At 48.6% G+C, this 20097-nt stretch overlaps 1 protein-coding gene across 1 annotated transcript in view; it reads left to right on the forward strand.

Moving 5' to 3' along the window:
- Window positions 1-19836, forward strand: part of DCLK3 (doublecortin like kinase 3) — a 37445-nt gene extending 17609 nt beyond the window's left edge. The window contains exons 2-5 of the mRNA XM_054595066.1: window positions 2764-4613; window positions 15535-15667; window positions 18238-18405; window positions 19530-19836. Of these exons, the coding sequence (XP_054451041.1) occupies window positions 2814-4613; window positions 15535-15667; window positions 18238-18405; window positions 19530-19723 (2295 nt within the window). The 5' untranslated portion in view covers window positions 2764-2813 and the 3' untranslated portion in view covers window positions 19724-19836. The remainder of the gene's footprint in view (window positions 1-2763; window positions 4614-15534; window positions 15668-18237; window positions 18406-19529) is intronic.
- Window positions 19837-20097: the final 261 nt, after the last annotated feature.

A 20097-nucleotide genomic window follows, 5' to 3' on the forward strand; every position in this document is an offset into this window, starting at 1 on the left:
AAAGTACTCAGTGTGCTGTTGTCCTTGGGAGATGAGATTGTTCCTGGAGACTGGCCCAGGGCCCAAGGGATGTATCATGTTCTTTTTCTCTCTAACATTTGCTCTCCTTGACCAAGGACCAGTCATTCAGTCTCCCGATTGTATCCTCTTACCTTTAGAGAAGAAAAATGTGCTCCGGACTAAGAATTTTAAAGGGGCAGGGAGGACTTGCGGAAGAGAGGATTAAAATATTTGCATCATGAGGTTGTGTTTTCCTAGTGCTCCCGTGTAGCTGGAAGCAGGCAGAACCCAGTTGTATGGCGGGGGTGGGGTGGGGGGGTGGGGGAGTGGAGGTCTGAGCTCTCACGCTTGCCCCCGACCACAGCGGGTTTTGAATGAGTTTGTGAGTGACCTGGCAGTGGACCGAGCATGCCTGATGGTGGTGCGGTGGAGGCCGAGCTGCTCTCTCTTCATTCACATCCTTTGCTTCTGCACCCTGGGTGGGGGGCCGCGCTGGGGGAGCCTCTTCTGGGTTCAGGGGTGGGGTGTTCCCTTGTATGAGAAGGAATCAGGGCAGGTTCTGAGGTTGGGTCAAGTCATCTGTCCCTACACCCAAACTCCACATGTTCACTGTTTGGGACCTTGAGGCCACTGGTCCCATCATGATTTGTTTCTGTCATCTTAGGTCACCCCTCAACATGTGAGCCTGCATAGCATTTGCCCTGTTCCCGGAATATTGTTCTTGGTTCTGACGTCGCGTACTTGACCTTTCTCTGGGACCCCCTGACCCCTGTGCTCACGACGGCTCCCTTGTCCTGCTGCTTCTCCCTGAAAACTTCTCTCTCTTCCCCTTTCCTGGAATAGAGATTTTTTTTTTCATTTCCTTAGCCTGACAAGTACGTATAGAGGGTTTTATTCTGAGAAGCACCATAAGAATAAGAAATAAGAACACATGCATTTGAAGGTCATCCTTCCTCAGTTTTTCCAGTGGGGAGACACAAGTCTCTCCCCCTCAGCGCCAGTTCTTTCCGGCAGAAGTGGAGGCAGGTTAGAGAGAGCATGACAAGAAAAGGAATAGCAGATGCCCATAAATAGTTTCACTGTAAATGTGATTGTCAGGCTCATAAATTTATGGCGTGTGGGAAGATCAGTCCCAGCCACCACTTGTCATCTACTCTGACACCTGTGTCTGATGGAAATCATCTCAGAACAGATTGTATGTTATAATTAAAAAACAAAAAAACATTCTGGGTTAATATGCCCAGCCAAATTGCCCATCCTGGCACAAGGGGAGTTTTTGCCACAATTCAAGTGCAATTAACAACTTACTGTGACTCTAAAGGAAGAGTAGACGGCAGATTCCTACACGTAGGATAGGACATGTGGACCCTGTGGGGTAACTTCGAACGGACCTACAGATCCTGTAATTTTCCGGTTTCCTTTCCTGACCTGGACAGAAATGGAAATTGAACTGCTTTTGCCTCATCTACTTTATTCTGGCTGGGTACAGTTGAGCTGGAAATACTAAGTCTTGTTTTATTCATTTATTCATTTATTCAGAACATATTCTCTCTGAATATTAAGGCGACCTGGTTTCTTTCCCTTTTTTAATAATGAGAGAAACATCTTTTTGGAGAAGAAAGTTTCTGTATGTAGACTGAAATCTTCAACTTTTGTTTTTTAAACCCCCAGGGCAAGAAAATCTCAATCAAAGCTTTTTTTTAAAAGATTTTCTTTATTTTTAGACAGAGGAGAAGGGAGGGAGAAAGAGGGAGAGCAGCATCAATGTGTGGTTGCCTCTAGTGTGCCCCCAACTGGGGACCTGACCTACAACCCAGGCATGTGCCCTGAGTGGGAATCAAACCGGCGACCTTTTGGTTCACAGGCTAGCACTCAGTCCACTGAGCCATGCCAACTGGGGCTCAATCAGAGCTTTAAGAAATATCCAGCATTTGTCCCTGAGTTCTTGAGAGACCAGGTGAGGCTGTACACCGTAGAAGTCTACCTTATCAACAGGTGGCATCACTACCAAAATGAAATGAGCGTACCAAAGAAGAAATATTAAGGTAGTTTGGACAGTATTGGTAATTAGCAATTACTATCAAGTACTCTAAGTAAATAGTAATCATTTCTCATTTACTCTCCACAAAAAACCTGGGAGGAGGCTGTAAGCATTCCTACTTCATAGATGAAAAGACTGCAGTGTTTGCCCAGGTTCACACAGATAGTCGGTGGCCATGCCAGGATTCAGATCCAGATCTTTTTCAAACTCTGTGCTCAGAGCTTCTCCCCAGATTGCCTCACCTTGAGTGGGTTGAAAGTCAAGCTGAGAAAACTTGAGGTGAGTAAGGTTTGGGTTCTTTAAAGTTCCAGAATGTTCTGACATCTTGTTGGTATTTCCTAGGTAGCAGACTTTGGACCTCTAGCCTCAGTTGTAGGACCTTGAAGGTCACCTCGCTTTATGTAGCAGGATTATGTGTGTCCTCAGGGTCAGGCCTTGCTTAGAACAGGCTCCTGAGGTGTGGCCCAGCCTGGGGGTCCCTGAGAAGCCTGGAGGAGCCACCTGAGGCCCAGTGCTGACTCCGTTCTGCAGTCCTGGTCTCTCACAGAGGCGACTGTGGATTAGCCCTGAGGTGTAAAGGCCCTGTTGTTGTGGGCTGATCCTCAAAGGTCACCCTTATAAACAATGATAGAATCAGTAGTCTTTACTCAAGTGTTGCCAAAGGCCAAAAGGCTCTTTGAACCCACATAGACTAATGCGGTGTTGTCATGTTCCTCTTGCAGGACATCGAGGCCTATGTGACCATTCCCTAAAATACTTAAGCTCGAGAATCATGGAGCGGAAGCTGCAGGGCACATGGCTGCCTGCTGGCCGAGGGAGTCTGGAGAAACCTGTCCTGGGCCCCCGCAGCTCCATGGGGCCGGTGTTCAGCCATCAGAACAGCCCGCACTGCGTCCATGCTGAGAGCAGTCCCCTGAAGCCCAGGGTGGTGACCGTGGTGAAGCTGGGCGGGCACCCCCTCCGGAAGATCACCCTGCTGCTCAACAGGCGCTCAGTGCAGACCTTCGAGCAGCTCTTGGCTGACGTCTCGGAGGCCCTGGGCTTCCCGAGATGGAAGAACGATCGCGTGAGGAAACTGTTTAACCTCAAGGGCAGGGAAATCCGCAGCGTCTCTGATTTCTTCAGGGAAGGGGATGCTTTCATAGCCATGGGCAAGGAACCGTTGACGCTGAAGAACATTCAGGTGGCCATGGAGGAACTGTACCCCAGTAAGGCCCGGGCTCTGATGCTGACCCAGCACAGCTGGGCACCCTCTCCGAGGCTGAGGAGCAGGCTTTATTGCAAGGCTCTGAAAGGGGGTCACCTCTGTGGGGAGACGGAGACGGCCAAGAGCTGCAGTGAGGCTGCTGGGTCCAAGACAGCCATCAGGCATCAGGGGAAGGCCCCCGTGGAGCCGGTGCTGGAGGACAGGGCCAGGGCCCAGAAGACGTGGGTGCGGGGCAAACGGGAGCCTGACCCTGGCAGCAAGCCGCCCCGGGAAGCCACTTCCGAGAAGCCTGCCAGTGGGGAGAAGCACCTGGCCGTGGAGATAGAGAAGACCTCCGGTGAAATCATCAGGTGTGAGAAGTGCAAGAGAGAGAGAGAGCTTCGGCAGGGCCTGCAGAGGGAGAAGCTGTCCCTGGGGACCAGCGAGCTCGACATGGGCAAGTGCCAACGGTATGACGTGGAGAAGCTGGTGAGGACCAGGAGCTGCAGGAGGTCCCCCGAGGCCAAACCCCCGGGAGGGGAGGAAGGGTGGAAGGGTGACAGCCACAGGAGCTGTCCCAGGAACCCTACTCCGGAGCTGAGGAGACCCAGCAAGAACACGGACAAGAAAGAGGACAGAGACCCCGAAGGTCAGGAAGGTCAGCCTCAAGGAGTGGCCAAGGCTAAGAAGGATGTTGTGGAAGCTCAGCCCGTCAGAGAGGGTGGGAAGAAAGATGCCCGGCAGAAGCGTGGCGGCTGGTTCCTCAGGGAGCACCAGGCCGACTCAGAGAAGCCCCCTAGGACCCGAGGGGAAGAGCAGGAGGCAGAGAAGGAGAAAAAGCCAAGCGTGTCAGGTGGGAGGAGGATGCTTCCCAGGGATGACCAACCCGCAAGGGTCGAAAAGGAGCCCAAGATGAAGACAGAAGAAAGCAAGCCAGAGAGGCCTGGTGGCCGGAAGCGGCGACCCGCAGGCATCATCTTGGCCAGCGTGGAGAAGCAGTATGAGACTGGCCGGGTCATCGGGGACGGGAACTTTGCCATCGTGAAGGAGTGCCGACACCGGGACACCGGGCAGGCCTACGCCATGAAGATCATCGACAAGTCCAAGCTCAAGGGAAAGGAGGACATGATTGATAGCGAGATCTTAATCATCCAGAGCCTCTCTCATCCCAACATAGTGAAACTGCATGAGGTGTACGAAACGGACATGGAAATCTACCTGATCATGGAGTACGTGCAGGGCGGGGACCTGTTTGACGCCATCCTAGAGAGTGTGAAGTTCCCAGAGCGCGACGCCGCCCTCATGCTCCGGGACTTGTGTAAGGCTCTCGTCCACATGCACGACCAGAACATCGTCCACCGGGACCTCAAGCCAGAAAACCTGCTGGTAAGCCCTGACGTGGCCGCCTGTACTCTCTTCCCTGTACACACTGGCCTGTTGCCTTTATGCTATTTTAACCTGCTTGTTTCCAGTATTGATAACCTTGGTTGTCGTTCAGAAGTTGCTGACATAAATTGGTTTTGATGAGATTATGAAAAAGAAACCTTTCCATCGAAACAAAATGGAATGTGTTTCCTCATCCCTGGGAGAAGAATACTGTCACCTTGATACTCATCCGGTGGACTTATTTTGTGGGCACTTGTATAAATTCTGGCCTAGGTGTCGGGGTGTCTACTGGCAGCATTTTTCCCCAGGCTTTGTGTCCACTGAAACCAGCCCTGACGCTTCTGAAGCTAATGTTGCTATGAGGTTCAGAAGGCTCACAGGCTGCGCCCTGTTTGGGGGGTGGATAAGAGGCTGGCTCTGGAGTCAGGTGACCTACTTTGAATCCTGGCTTTCTTAGTTGCTTGTTCTAGGGTAAGTCCTTCGCCTCTCTGGGCCTTTGTGTCTCATCTTAAAAAGAGAAATGGTAATAGTACTTATCTTGTGAAGTCGAATTAGGGTTGAGCACAGGAAAGAGAAGCAGCCTCTGACAGGTGTGGTGGTCTCCTGCTGAGCACAAGCAATGTCAGAGAACACCCATATCAGATGAGGCCACTCTCTGACCGTGATGGCTCCAGACTAATGCAAGAGCCCTTTGTAATCATGGCCAAGTGCAGACGGAAAAAAAAATGGGCCATACCGCAGCTATGGCCACGTTTCCCCCTACTGGCTGCTATGCGTGACTGCCGCGCTTTATTCCTCTTGCTTCTAGGTGAAGGTCCCCTGACATAGGATTGCCCTCTCTTTTCCTGACAGCGTTTGATTCAGAGCAAAAATCCTGCTTTTTTGAACCCTTCCCAGATCACCTAACACAGCCCAAATCTTACAATAAGTTCATTGAACTCCCTCTTCTTAGATGCCTGGATCCCAGGGGGGTGTGTTCTCCCTTGCAGCAATGAGTCGGTGAATGGGATCTGTGCCCAAAACCCAGTAGTGCTCCTGGTGGTCTGGTTAGGACAGCATGCTCACACGGTCACCCTCTGGCTCCTTTGCCCCCCATCCCCCCTTCTTTCTCACAGCGCTGATCACCATCTGATACAGTCTATAATTTTAGTCTTCTGTTTTCTTTCTCCTCTTACTGGGAAGGAAGTTCTACGCTGGTAGGGACGTTGTTTTATTCCAGTTGTATCCTGGAACCTAGAACAGTTGTGTCCCACGGTGGACGTTCCCTAACTGTTATTTGGATGGATGAATGAATGTAGACATGCCGTGCTGCCTGGGAGGTGGCGGGGATTCCACCGGTGGCAGGCACCGTCATTGTTACTACGTCAGAGTAAGTGTGACGTTAGGTTGCTGTAGATAAAGCAAACGGCGAATGGACCCAGGCATCTCTGTGAGTCACTTTTTAATTTTTTTTTTATCAGGGATTTAGCCTGTTTCCTTTAATGTCTATGGCTGCAGACCCAGCCTGGAAACATTATCTCCATGCATTTATCTGCCCATAAACTGCTCCAACAGGGAGAATGAAACAATGAGTGAGTCAGGCTAATGATCTGGTAAGATCAGGTCCGCGTTGATCACAAAGTCAAGCAGCCCTGTTTTCGCCCAGATTCATAGACTGGCAGGACGTCGGTTGCCCGAGTGGTCTGAGTTACCATCGAGTGGCCCTTCCTTGAGAAATTTCATTTTTGCGTGAGCCGAGCGTCCTCATCCTGTCTTCATTTGCTCTTTGTTTCTGCCTTCTGGGTCTGAGCCCAAGTCAGAATCTCCATGTGTGATGCGCGACCCACTGTTCATTATGGCCGCTGTAGTGTCCTTACCGACCCGCTGATGTTTCCCTCGAGTCGTCTCAGCAGGAGAAGTTCTGCCCACAGGCCCGGAGCTGAACATTTTGGGCGTGTGTCTCATAAAGCCTCCTCATGGTGTTACAATGTCTTCAGGCTGTGGAATGAGACCATTTACCCTAGAGGGTCATTTTCGGTTGGGGACAAGTCATCTGAGCTTGTGCTTTCTCCACAAGGTCCTGGTGCCAGTCTGTCGAGCTGGCCCATCTCTGGGGCAATAGGGACTCTCACTTGTGTTAAGGGACTTATTTGTCAGCAGTTTTTAAAACGGAAAAAGCACTGGTTTAGATGGCACGGAGAAATTCACTTTAGGAAGTAGAAAATGGCAAGGTACATGGTTTGTGTGGACAAGCCTCAGAGAAGTTGCTTGGCAACTCTTCATGGACTTCGGTGTCAATAAATATTGTTTATAGTGCCCTTAAGGGCGCTGAAGTATGTGTGTGTGTGTATGTGTGTGTTCTGAGTCAGGCAGAGATAGAGAGACAGAGGCAAAATGGCAGAGTAGTTGTCATTTTTCAGTCTGAACACACGCGTTGTTTAGGTAGAATAGGCAAGTGTCTTTTCTCCCCGCTGAATAATTTTATCAGCTTACATTTATCAAAACAAATAGACCTGTCACATTTATTAACCATTTGTCCTTTTCCTGGGTGAGCCAGGTTCAACATATTGTTGTATCAGAAGTCTAAGTGCTCTCTAATGTCAGCGCACTTTTTTCAGAAAGGTCTGGTTTGTGTTGCTTTGGGTGAGGGGCCCATTGTCTGGGTTTAGAAAGGTGTCATCTCCAAACTTGCTGATATGATAATGATAATGAAAACTTGCTAGGTCTTCCAAGGTCTCATGTTAGTAAATATCACCATGGTGACTACCATCCATCAGTTAATGTTCTCTAATTTAGTGTTCTGCATTTGTGTTGAGCTTCGTATTATCGAAGTAATTGTTTCTTCCTCGAATGTATGGTTACTATCTATATTAAGATCTGTATTTGCTAAGCTTGGGGAAATGATTATATTAGAACTAATATTTGATTATATGGCTGATTGTAATCGTTGCTGTTTTCAGAGACTTTCTGAATGCACTAAGAGTTCTTAGTGAATAGAGCCAGCTTCTTATGTTGTTTTAATCAATGGAAATATTTGTATCTGATAATTGGGCCCTGGAATAAAATTTGAGGCTTCTATTACTGAGTTTATTTCTACAGATCCCATTTCCTGATAAGATGGTAGTCCTCTTTTTCCCTTCAGGTTATTTAGACTCCTGAGATCTTGAAAATAAATGTTAATTATGAGAATTTCCAGCTTGCAGAAATTTCGGTGTTAATGGCTTCTTCTGCCAGCATGTGCTCCCTTGGCAGGGTTGGGATGTGCTGTGTTGGGTTGATGGGGCCCTGGCGAGGGGGCAGGAAGCTAACAGGAGCCAGAGGGGTGCCGATGACCAGACCAACCCACACCGGATGGGTTGTGGACAGGCCAGGTTGCCTGTGGCCAACAACCAAGATTCTACGTAGAGCAAAGAAAGCTGAGTGAGTTCTGGGGTGGGGGCAATGGAAGAGATGTCAGACGGGAGCAAGGACATTTGAGGAAAATTTATCCCAGAATTACAGAAGACAAGGGACATGTTCCCATTCTGGAAACAGGGATGGAAGGAGGAGATGGGGGTGCAGGCACTGTAGCTCAGGGGGACTTAGCGTGGAGACCCTGGGTCCCCTTGGCCTCCCAGTGTGGCGCTGGCTCGGGGCCCAGCGGGGCTCTGCTCAGGCATGGGCCTTGTCTGGGGCGGCCTTCCGCCTGCCTCACCACTCTCCTCCTCTCCATTTGGGCGCATCGGGATGCTTCAGAGTCCTCTTTCAGGGGTCTGGGGCCACTCCTGGTGGAAGGTAAATCTGGGAGATGACAGCTTTTAGGAAACTGTGGATAAGAGGTGCCTGCCAGGACTCTGTTTCCAAAGTCCCCAAAAGAATCACCTCACGGGTGATTCTCTTGGATCTTTTTGGGTCCCCAAGTTCATGGAAAGGCCTGTCGGCCTCCTCATCCCTCGGGACAAGACATCTCTCAATGCTTTCCCTTCCTCCTGCTCCATCATTACAAAGACACACTGTGACATCCCCCAGCTACTAACAGAAATAAACCCGTGTTTTCTCCACAGGTTCCTTCAGCCACTGCTTCATTTTTATGACCTCCACACATGCACACACACATACATCCTCGAGAGGGGTGTCCTCCTTGACGCTGGCAGTTTTCTGTGTTTCGTCCTGTCCTGGACTCCAGCCAGGCTCTTGTCCCCGCACTACACCAAGACACCTGGTCCATCGGGAAGGTGGGGCCACCCCTGGCCCGGCTGCTGGGGTCAGCAGCCTCAGAGCACCCTTGCATCTCCTCTCTCCTCATCCTCACATTCAGTCCCTTGTCTAATCTTGTCTTTACCCTCAGAAGGACACTTTCCCACACCTCCACAGCACCGCCCAAGGCCAAGCCCCTGCCACCTCTCGCTGAGACTATGACACTCACCTCCTCGCTGGTCCTTTCTCTTCCTCCAAAGCCACCTTCCTCACAGAAGCCTCAATGGCCTTCTCCAAGGGTAGATCAGAACCCATAACTCCTCTGTCCGGGCTGTCATTGGTGTCCTGTTACACTCAGCATAAAGGCGAAGATCATTTCCATGGCCTAGAAGGTCCTGCATGATGTGGCCCTGTTTTCCTCTCAGAGCTCCACTCCAGCCGCTCACCCGCGCACGCATCCCACGCCTGCCCCCGTTAGCCGTTCCTGATCAGGCCAAGCCTGCCCCTGGCCCTTTGCCTTGGCTCTTTCCTTCACCTGAGAGCTCACTCCTCAGATTTGAATATGGCTCACCCCTGATTTTTTTTTTCAAACGTTACTTTCTCAGTGAATCCTCTCTTAACTACCCTATTTAAAATATTCAGTACCACCCCCTGCCACTGCCCCGTAGAACGTTCTGTGATGATGGAACTGTCTTATATTTAAACTGCTTAATGCGATAGCCACTAGCTATATGAGCACTTGAAGTGTACCTTGGGTGTCTGAGGGATGGAACTTTACATAATTAAAAATAAATAGCTCCGTTTGGTGGTTAGTGGATACCGTACTAGACAATACAGTCTTGATCGCACTTTTTCTTTTTAATAATACCACTATCTGAAATTACATATTTATTAGCATATTATTTTTTAATAGAAAGAGGGCTTCATAAAATCAAATTTATCTGTTTCATCCACTACTCTATTCTTAGTACCTTAGATAGTGCCTGGCACATGGTAGGCATCTAATATTAATTGGATGAATATGAGATGTTAAAAAAACTGGCAAGATATGTAGGCTCCAAAGGCATGTCATAGGCCTGTCATGTAGCAGGTCCCAGGGAAGACTTTGTCCCTACTCATTTTTTTGTTTTTTTAAATTACAGTAGCTTTTACTGTTGAAATGTAAATTGATTTCAGACATTTCCATGTAAGTTGGTTTTAAGGATCGGTTTGGTCCCCATAACCACAGAACTGTGGAGGAAGAGGCCAGGGGAACCATGAAGAATCAAGTACGATTTTGGCAAAGACAGATAAACCTTACCCATATCCAATCATTTTTCTCAGGTAGATTCTTGCTATTTGGTCTGTATTCTGCTGCCATCTTCTGTTCAGACTTGGTAACTACAAGATCACATTTACAGTGACAGCCCATTGAAGGAGAGGAGGGAGGCTAACTGTTGGAAAAACAAGGACTCCCCTTGAAGCTGTGAGACCATCCAGATGTTAGTTGGGTGCTGATGGAAATAACCACAACCACCTGGATTCAAGGAAGAGTACTTTGCTGTGGTTGGAAAATGGGGTGATGGATGCAGATGGGTCAACAGTTGTTACAGTTCTGTGCCCATTAGCCCCTAACACCGTTTCAGGGAGAGGTAACTGAAAACAGAGCCTCTGAAGGACTGTGACCCCGAGCAGGGAGTTTAGCTAGACCAGAAGCGAGGGACATGGGGATACGTGGTCAGGGCGAGGTCAGGTGTGCACACTGGGGCTGTGGGTGGGCCTTCACCAAACCTGGCCCAGGAAGGTATAGGGGAAGAGGGGAAGAGAACAACACCTTTCTCCTTCACCCTCCTTAGTTCTGTGACTGGGGCCCAGGAAACTAAACTCACAAAAGACATTAACAAGATAAAGACAACAGTTTATTTACATGTGTGTTGTGTGTACACGTGGGAGAGACTCAGTGGTGAGTAATTCGAAGGGGTGGTTAGGACTTGGGGCTTAGATAGCATTTATTTATTTATTATAAAAAAAGATTTTATTTATTTATTTTTAGAGTGGGGAAGAAAGGAAGAGAAACAGCAGTGTGTGGTTGCATGTCGTGCGCCCCCTGCTGGGGACCTGGCCTGCACCCCAGGCATGTGCCCTACACTGGGAATTGAACTGGAGACCCTTTGGTTCGCAGGCCAGCACTCAGTCCCCTGAGCCATACCAGCCAAGGCTTATATAGCATTATAACAGCTAGTGTTTAGAGAAATGACAGGACAAAGGAGAAGGGGTTAGGTTTTTAGAAGCGGCAAATGGTGGGAGGTAAATGCATGGGGGAAACTGGAGGAAGATGAGTTGTTTCCTCAAGTGAGTGACGTCAGTTCCTCTCTCTGTGCGTCTCTGGGCTGATAGTCTCTGGTGCTCTGGGTGCTCTTAGTGCTCTGCCCTTCTTGGTACAGGGTGGGCACCTTCCTCATGCGAAATTTTATGTCCTACTTTTAGGTCGGAAGGAGGAGGGCCAAGTGCTTTCCCATGTCTGCTGTTTCTCATGTGTCCTCAGGAAAAAAGAATTAATGTCAAAATGGCCTCATATGGGATGGCATGTTCTGATCTCTTTACAAAGACTTTCTGGGAAAGGGACATCGAAATGGGATATTTAGTGGGATCCTTGGCTGCCTCGATGGCCACCCAGTGCTTGGCTGGCTGAGAGTCCTGAGGTCCACCCCCCTGATCAAATCACAGCTGGTGTGTGGTGGGGGTCACTTCTGGGCATTCTGTGTTAAAATGGGGCTCATCCAGAACTTTACTGTGCGCAAGGCTCACCTAGGGGCTTGTAGAGATGTGGGATCTGGTTCAATGTATTTGGGGCAGCCTGAGATCTCTAACGAGCTCCCAGGTGCTGATGCTGTTGCTGGGTGAGGCACTGCCCTCAGTGTAGGAAGGAGAAAGGGGTCACGGGCCAGGAGACCAGGACCTATAAGGATGTGTTGGAGGATCCTCACGTATGACCTCAGCAAAGCCAGAGGAAACCTGGGGCATCATGGTATGTGTTTCCATCTTTGGGAAGAGGTGTGTCCTTAGCCAGTATCACTCCAGAGGGCAGTATGGCAATGGGGGGAGGGGTAAGATTCTGATCAACATAGGGGTGAATCTCCTCCTAAGTTAAGAGTAACTGGGATGGACTACTGCCTAGAGTTGTGGGCTCTTCCTCTCCGAGATTTCCATCAGAGGGGAGTGGTAGTCTGGTGGGGAGATGTGCTAGACAAGATTCCTATGTGGGTGGTGAATTCGATGGTTTCAGAAGTCCCACTGTTCTTGGAGGAAGAATTAATTATTCCAGGAGGACATCACTCCTTCGGTTTCAAAGATTAAGACAGAGACCATCCTAACTGTCCTGGAGCCAGGAATGTGAGGTTACTTCCTGTTGAAAAAACAAAATGAAACAAAACTCAGTGCAATGTAATTAAACTGCTTATGTCAGTGAATTTGCGAGAAGCCTCAAGTCACAAGGACAGCACTGAAGAACGTTATATAACTCCTGACAGTAAATGCTGGGGACAGAAGAATTAGAAACCCTCAGCAGTCTCAGACCACATTCTGGACGGGACAAACAACCCCACAAACCTTAACCTCCCGCTCTATTGGTAATACTATGGGGTTGATCCTAAAACTCAAAGAGAAAAGCTAAACATGGAAGAGACAAGAAGCAGCGTACTATATTTTAGAAAGGCCATAAAATGATTTACAAAACAGATTTGGTGTTTGAAAAATGGATACTTCAGCATCTGGACATTTAACATCATAAATTTCGTCAATAAAAGTCTGAGTGTCCACCATGCTTAAACTGCTACGACCGCATGGAGCCTCGTGTTGGAACTGGGGTGTTTCTATGAGGAACAGGACTTTTTGTTTCACATAGGGATGCATTTTTATTTTGGTCTATTAAATCTGCCAAATGCTTTTAATGCTGATCATTTGTTTGGAAATATTTGCAAATATTTGTGAGGGACCTTTTTTCCCCCCCAACAATCACCCAGCAAATGTGATTAATATAGATGATCCATCTGGAAACTCTAGGCAGCGCACGATTTTTTTGTCCTTCCTTCCAGACTAGATTTTCTCATTTAAATTATTCTAATAATTATCTCCCTTGTCTGCTTTCGGGCTATGTCTGCCTCAATACGCAGTCCCAGGCAAAATTGCATTTTCGTCCTACGTCTGTGGCTTTCCATTTGGTTAGGTTAATTATGGAGACATTGATTCGCTTGCCCCGTGGTGACTCAGACTCAGTAATGAAGACATATTCTGCGTACGGAGACGTAAGCTCACTGGCAAGGAGCCAGGGCAAGTTCAGAGAACTTATTCTTGTGTGGGGAGAATGGGGAGTGGCCGCTGCACCCCACCCTGCATTTTAGGGTGTTGCTGTGCCCATGGCTCTGATGGGGCACAGGGAGAACCAGCGTGCTCCCCAGTGTCCTCCTGCCTGCCTCCCCAAGCACAGGTGGGAACTTTGGGAACCTGTGCCCAGCTCCACCGCAGACGTGAGGATGTGTGCCCCAGACGGGCTGATCATTTCTGCCGTAGCCTTGGTGGCTGCCACGAGGCCCTCCCCTGGGTGATGTCACCAGGCTTATCCCAGTACGTTGACCATCGCGCTGCCATTGACTGCCCAGGGCACCCCTGGCCTGAGCACACAGCTTCTGTGAGGAGATGAAGTCAGGGAATGGTTGGGGAGGAGGTGGAGCTTTGACAGCAGAGGGGGCAGCAGGGCCCTGATAGGGGGGCTTCCGTGTGAAGGAGGAGATCTGGACAGGGAAGCAGGGAGCTGTCATTGCTGCTTTCCGTGCTGAAGACTATCCTGCCCTTCACAGGTGAACTGGTTTGGTGGCTAAAATAACATGGTGTCCTTAGCAAACCCTTAAATTGTGCTTCTTAGGTGCCGGGCACTGTTGGTTACACCTGACAAATACTCATTCACTTAATCCTCATCATAGTCCCATGAGGTCGTTCACATCCGTGTTTTATGGATGAGGACGTGGAGGCACAGGGAGTGCAAGTTGCTTGACCAGTTGTTATACAGCACGTGGCGGGCTGGCGTCTGGACCGTGACAGCCGGGTTCCAGAGTCTGTGCCTGTAATTGGTACATGGCACGGAATCTTCAAGCAAGGAGGTCCTTCCTTCACAGGAGGTGAGGAGCCCATCCAGAGGCCCCCAAGAGAACCAGAGGCAGGTGGACCCGAGGCACCAGCAGGAGGCAGGGCCAGTGGATTTTACTATGTTGTTACAAGAAGGGCCTTTGCTACAAGTTCCTCAGGCTGTGCAGGGTCCGGAAGGGCACTGAGGGGCTTTTACTTCCTGTCCCATATGCTAGGTTTGCCCCTTCATCTTTTCTTTCTTTCTTTCAATGGGAAATATATCTTTAGCTTTATTATTATTATTTTTTTTGCATGGCGATCTGAATAATTGCTAAGCTCACCTCTTGAGATTCACTTCTTTTAGGTTAAGACCCAGCTTTTCCTCACAGTCGTCTAGCATGCTGATAGCTTGAGGGTGAAGAAGGAAGGGCAGGGCAGGTGAACTTGGCAGTGGGAATGGGTTTACCAGAGATCAGAAAGCCAGCCACCTGGACTTGTTGGAAGGGACGAGACTCTCAGGGGGGATGTAGTTTCATGAGAACGTGGGAGAGCAGTCCGTGTTCTGTGTTCATTCCAGAGTTGGGGGTAGCTCTCTTTTTGGTTTCAAAAAATGACTAATTCTACCCTCAAATCTGGTAGAAGTGGGATCTAAAGGAAGAATCAAATATAATTTCTTTCACCTTCATGCAAAAATATGAACAATTAGAACCAGTTTGTCAGTTCCAATATGGAGGAATAAAGCTCAGTTCCACAGCATTAATTTTTAAAGACTTACTCCGTGCAAGCCAGCATGACCACCTCACCCTGGTTTGCTCACGATGGTTTTACAAATGAAAGTTATAAAAATGAAAGTTTTCAAAATGAAAGGCCCACCGCCTGGCAACCCCGTAAGTCCCAGGCAATCTGGGACTGTTGGTCACTCTCCGGCTAACACGTTGCAGCATAGGTTACAGGCCCTGAATAGAACTCTTATTTGCTGGAAACTTTCACCCCCTCTTTAAAACTCAGATCAGTAATGAAATTGTCCAGCACCATCCCGCTGCACGTCTTGGGACTGGAATTAAAGACTCCGGGTCTGCGTGATTCTTAACTGACCCCTTCCCCGTCCTCCCCCCAATTAGGGCCTGTATTTAACATCCCTCCTCTGCTTATTTGTCTACTTCTTCATTCTAATTCCTAGTTCTTTTCTCCCCCTCATTCCCCTTTTCCCAGACTTGGCATTGCCCTCAGGCACTTTCTAGTCCTCACTAAAGCTAGTCTGTCCTCTAAATGCCACTGATCCTTGTTCTAGGTCAATGCTGCCCAACAGAACTTTCTGTGATGATGGAAATGTTCTATATTTGCATTGCCCAATATTGTAGCCATAGTCCCTGAGAGCCACTGCACACTTGAATCGTGGTTAGAGCATCTGAGAAACTGAGTTTTTAATTTAGTTTAAAATTAAATAGCCATCTTTGGCCATACGGTATGAATCTAACTCATTAATTTTTTACTTAAAGTATGAGCACCCGTCACTGAGATCAAACGGGGTTTATCAATGTTGGGCTAAACTATACGTGTGTGTAGGTTGTCTGTCATCCTGACCTTTTATGCTTGTTGTCTCATTGGTTTTCCTTCTTTGTTCTCATCACAGTTTTGGTGATTTGGGGCTTTTGGTTCCTTCCAGGTTCAGCGAAATGAGGACAAATCTACCACCCTGAAACTGGCTGATTTTGGCCTTGCAAAGCACGTGGTGAGACCAGTATTTACTGTTTGCGGGACGCCGACTTACGTAGCTCCTGAAATTCTTTCTGAGAAAGGTGAGTGGGACACGTTGCTCTGGGAGGCACTTGCTCACTTACGGATTAATGTTCGACTTTTAAAAATATTTAATATTTATATTTTTCAACATGGAGAGGTCAAAAATCTCAGAGTTGGCGCTAAGGTGGCGCTTAGGCTTTAATGGAAATATCTAAAGCAATGCTTCTTAACCGAAGCATGAGAACTTTTTCCAAATCAGGGCTGCCCTTATTACAGAGGGAGGGTTGGAGTGTGTGTGTGTGTGTGTGTGTGTGTGTGTGTGGTACAGTGAGATGGGGGAGGGTGGAGCACTCAGTGGGGGCCCACTCAAAGGAGGCCCTTTGTGCCACAGACCTGGGGCTACCTCTAATGGTAGGCAATTGGCTTAAGAATTCCTCCACCAACCTGCGTCTTAAGACAAAGGGGATCTGATTTCCAACTCCATGAATAATATTTATTACCTGTTTCTATATCGTATGAGGATCCAATGAACTGCTTTAGTGACATACTCTGTAAAATATATAAAAAGGGTATTAATATTATTATCAGTATTATCCTCACATGGCTCTAAATACATGAATGACTGTTCAGCAACTGAGCACTCCAGGTGGAATCAGTTGAAGCACGCTATGCATGAAGGGAAGTTTCTGGAAGAGGTGGAGGGTGGGAGGGAGAAGGAAGAGCTAGTCTCCCATCAGCAGAGGCATCAGAGAAGCTAAGACGAGGAGACCACAATGTGCATGGAGGTTGGGTGGTAGAGCCGTTGGGGAGAAGGCTAGCCGCAGTGTCGCAGAGGGAAGTGAGTTGGTTGAGTGGGTTGAGCTTGGTCTCGCCATAGCTGGGAAGGCTGGGCAGAGGAGTCGGGGCTCAGCGTGGCCAGGCAGCAGTCAGGGGAACGTGGTTACCGTGGGACAGACAAACACTAGCAACCCAGACGTTTCCAGGGAAGCATCCATGACCTGGATGAGAGGAAGGGGAGCCAACAGTCTGCGTGAATTTTAGGAAAACCACGGCACCAGTTAAAACAGGGTGTTGGAAAGGGAGGCTCTCTTTTGGGAGAAGGGGATGGGGTGAGTTAAAACGTGAACACACTGACTTTGTGGAGATTTCCAGATGGACACACAGAGTTGCCCGGTTGGCAAGGACGTGAAACGCTGGGCTGAGCCTGGGGTTTTGAGACCCCTCAGCTCAGGGATGGTGGCCGGAGCAGGAGACTGTCATGAGTTCCCAGTGACGCGAGGAAGAGCAGCCAAGGGCGGATTCCTGCGGGGAGGAGCTGGGAAGAGGGGCCCGTGGAAGACAGGGCAGCGGAGGAGGCAGGGGGAAGCTGAGGACAGCGCAGTGTCACAGCCACTGAGGGGCACGTTTCACGAAGGTGGGAGGCCCTGCAGGACCAGGCCCTCCTGAGAGTGGAAGGTGGTTGAGAACTGAGGAAGGACATTCAAGTTGGCCGGAAAGGGGTACTTGTTCCCTTACCACTTTGCAGTGGATTTGTATCTTGACAACATTGCTCTGGGGCTTAATAATGAACATCTAGCTTCCCAATGAAAGCTGCCAAGTGCTTTCCTTTTCCAAAGAGAAAAAGAAAATGTTTGAAAATGTACATACTGCTGTTATAAACTTTGGGTTCTTGATTGGGCAATAGGTATCAAAATCCTTTGCTGCATATTACTTTGTGCATGTACTTTACAGAAAGTTATTTTAAGGAGATAATCTGAGATGTGCACAAATATTTAATTTATAAGGATGTTCATCACAGAATTACCTACAGTTGTAAACAAAGTTAGAAAAAACTTAAATTGTAACATAGAAGATTAATTATATAAAGGAAACACTAACAGCTATTAGAGATGATATTTTTGAAGAGGACTTTTTATGTTTTTCATGGGAAATTCCTATATAGGAAATGCTATGTAATATTAAGTGAGTGAAATAGGATATAACATATGTACAATGTGATCCTGATTTTGTTAAAGTATGTGTGTGTGTGTTTGTGTGCTCATGGTGAATATAGCTGGTAATATCTGTCTTTTTATCATCATAAAAGAGCCAGTAAATAATATTTTTGAAGTGAGAAGGCAATGGCTAAGAAGCAGAGGCTGCTGGTGTAGACCAGGGTTTCTCCAAGTGTCTCTGGTGAAGGGCCATGTTTTAAAATGTCTCATTCCTGTGGACCCCTATGCAGTCCTGCCTCATGTGACTCGATGATAGGTCCTGCCACGCGTGACTTACCATGTGTGTTACACAACCCTGGTCCATGAGATGTGTCCACAGATCGTGCAATTGGATGTCATAGCCATGCCAGATAAGAGTTTCCAAGCGTTTACTTTCAATTTCTATGCTTACTTTATCACCGACCAGTAATAAAGGATCACAAAGTAGTGGCGGTGGCCCCGGGACCCAGCTGTGAGCGACCCTGGTGCGGACCCCGTGGCCGTAGCAGTTGGCAGTCACGGGTCTGGAAGCGGCCCTGGCTCCCTGACAGCTGAGGTCTTCCGTGACCCACAGCCATGGTTCTCCGCTGCGCGCCTCCTCACATCTGATGCAGCCTGCGCTCAGCTGTGCTTGTGTCTCTGCCTCCGTCCCGCAGGCTACGGGCTGGAGGTGGACATGTGGGCCGCCGGCGTGATCCTCTATATCCTGCTGTGTGGCTTCCCCCCGTTCCGCAGCCTGGAGAGGGACCAGGACGAGCTCTTCAACATCATCCAGCAGGGCCACTTCGAGTTCCTGGCCCCTTACTGGGACAATATCTCCGATGGTGAGATTTGGGGCTTCCAAGCCAGGGGAGGAGGGTGTAGAGCTGGAGGGCCACCCGTGGTCTGACTGCAGGGCAGGTTCTAGGTCAGATGTGTGATGAGAATGCAGAAGGCCCCCGCAGGCACAAACGCATCAACATGTTGTGCTTCCTCCTTCATGTCCCGCGACGTAAATCTATACCGCAAAACACGGCTGTCTTTCAGACTTAATGGAAATTCTACCTGCCAGTGGCAGCCACCGAATACTTTTCTTTAAGGAAAATAAAGAACATTGGAAGTGAAAACAATATTGGGAGCATATAACCCTCATTTGTAAAGATCCAGACCATCTCCTATATAGACGTGCTTGTGAGTTGAATAGACTGAAAATGCCTATTTTTACTTGTGCATCACCAAGTCTTGCGGGGCAAACTTGGAGCCCAGCAGGACTTGGAAGAAAAAAGGTTTCCTTTTTGGCCCTTTGAGACGGAATCTTTCCCTTGCCTCTACTGACTTGTCTGTTCTATCCGCTGCCCTTGTAAAACTGAGAACTAGATAATTGGAAGTTTTGAGTCTTTAGCTTAAAAAGTAGAACAGGAGTGATAACTCCCAACCCCCGATTTTCCCTAAACAGGTCATTTAAGAATAGTTTTCTATTTATCAACGTGGGAAGGGAGAATGCACATAATTTATTTAACAACTTGATAGTTTGGTTTCCACATTTACGACAGGCAGACCGATGGTATGTGGCCCCCGTTTGCTCTCTTGGGCTGGACGCCGTGGCTGTTGGCGGCGGGCCTGGCCCCGTGGCTCTGGAGAAATGAACGAGCCTCCTTAGAGCTCTTTGTCCAACGGGATTGTCCCCAGCTGCACGTGGCTACTTCAGTTTAAATGGACACTAATTAAAAGTAAATACAATAAAAATTTAGTTCCTTAGTCACACCAGCCATATTTCAAAGGCTCAGTTGTCCCCAGTATGTGGCACCAATAGGGAAGGTTCCCATCACGGCAGAAAGTTCTATTGGGCGGCGCTTGAGTTGCATGTGGCGCTAACGTGGATGTTTGTGTTCTTAGCTCACGTGTGGAGAAGAATAGTTCAGAACCACCCGTGTTCACCTCATTTCTCCTCCCCCTCTTCCTCCAACAGCTGCCAAAGACCTGGTGAGCCGCTTGCTGGTGGTAGACCCCAAAAAGCGCTACACGGCCCACCAGGTTCTTCAGCACCCCTGGATCGAGACTGCCGGAGAGAGTGGCACAGCGAACCCACAGAAGGACGCGTCCCCAGGGAGCGAGGGCCACCTCCAGAGCCAGCACAAGCGGCCTGCAGAGCAGGCATCGTAGTCACCACCTCGGGTCCCTGTTCAGCCCCTCCTCCTGTTCTGCTCCAGGACAAAGGATAGAAGTTTCGGAGAAAGAGGATGATGACAAGGACTTCTTCACACAATTGGAGAATCAGGGGAAGGAGAGATGCTCAGTCTATTTTTAAAAATAAACTGGAGTCTTAATGTTAAATGTGGTAACATATTTTTAGATTTGTATATTTGAAGCCTTTAATACATTTTTGGGGTGGGGGTGGGGAGGGAAAGCCTTGTCATCAGTGAGGTATTTTTGGTAATAATGATGTGTTTTGCTTCCTCCTTGTAATCGAGTTCATGGTATACTACGTGCGTGGTGCTTAGCAGGGTCTCCACCCCTGTGAGGTTAATAAGGTAAAT

The sequence above is a fragment of the Pteronotus mesoamericanus genome, unplaced genomic scaffold (genome assembly GCF_021234165.1).
Source record: "Pteronotus mesoamericanus isolate MK-2021 breed Mesoamerican mustached bat unplaced genomic scaffold, CSHL_Meso_final scaffold_54, whole genome shotgun sequence".
Lineage (NCBI taxonomy): Eukaryota > Metazoa > Chordata > Mammalia > Chiroptera > Mormoopidae > Pteronotus > Pteronotus mesoamericanus.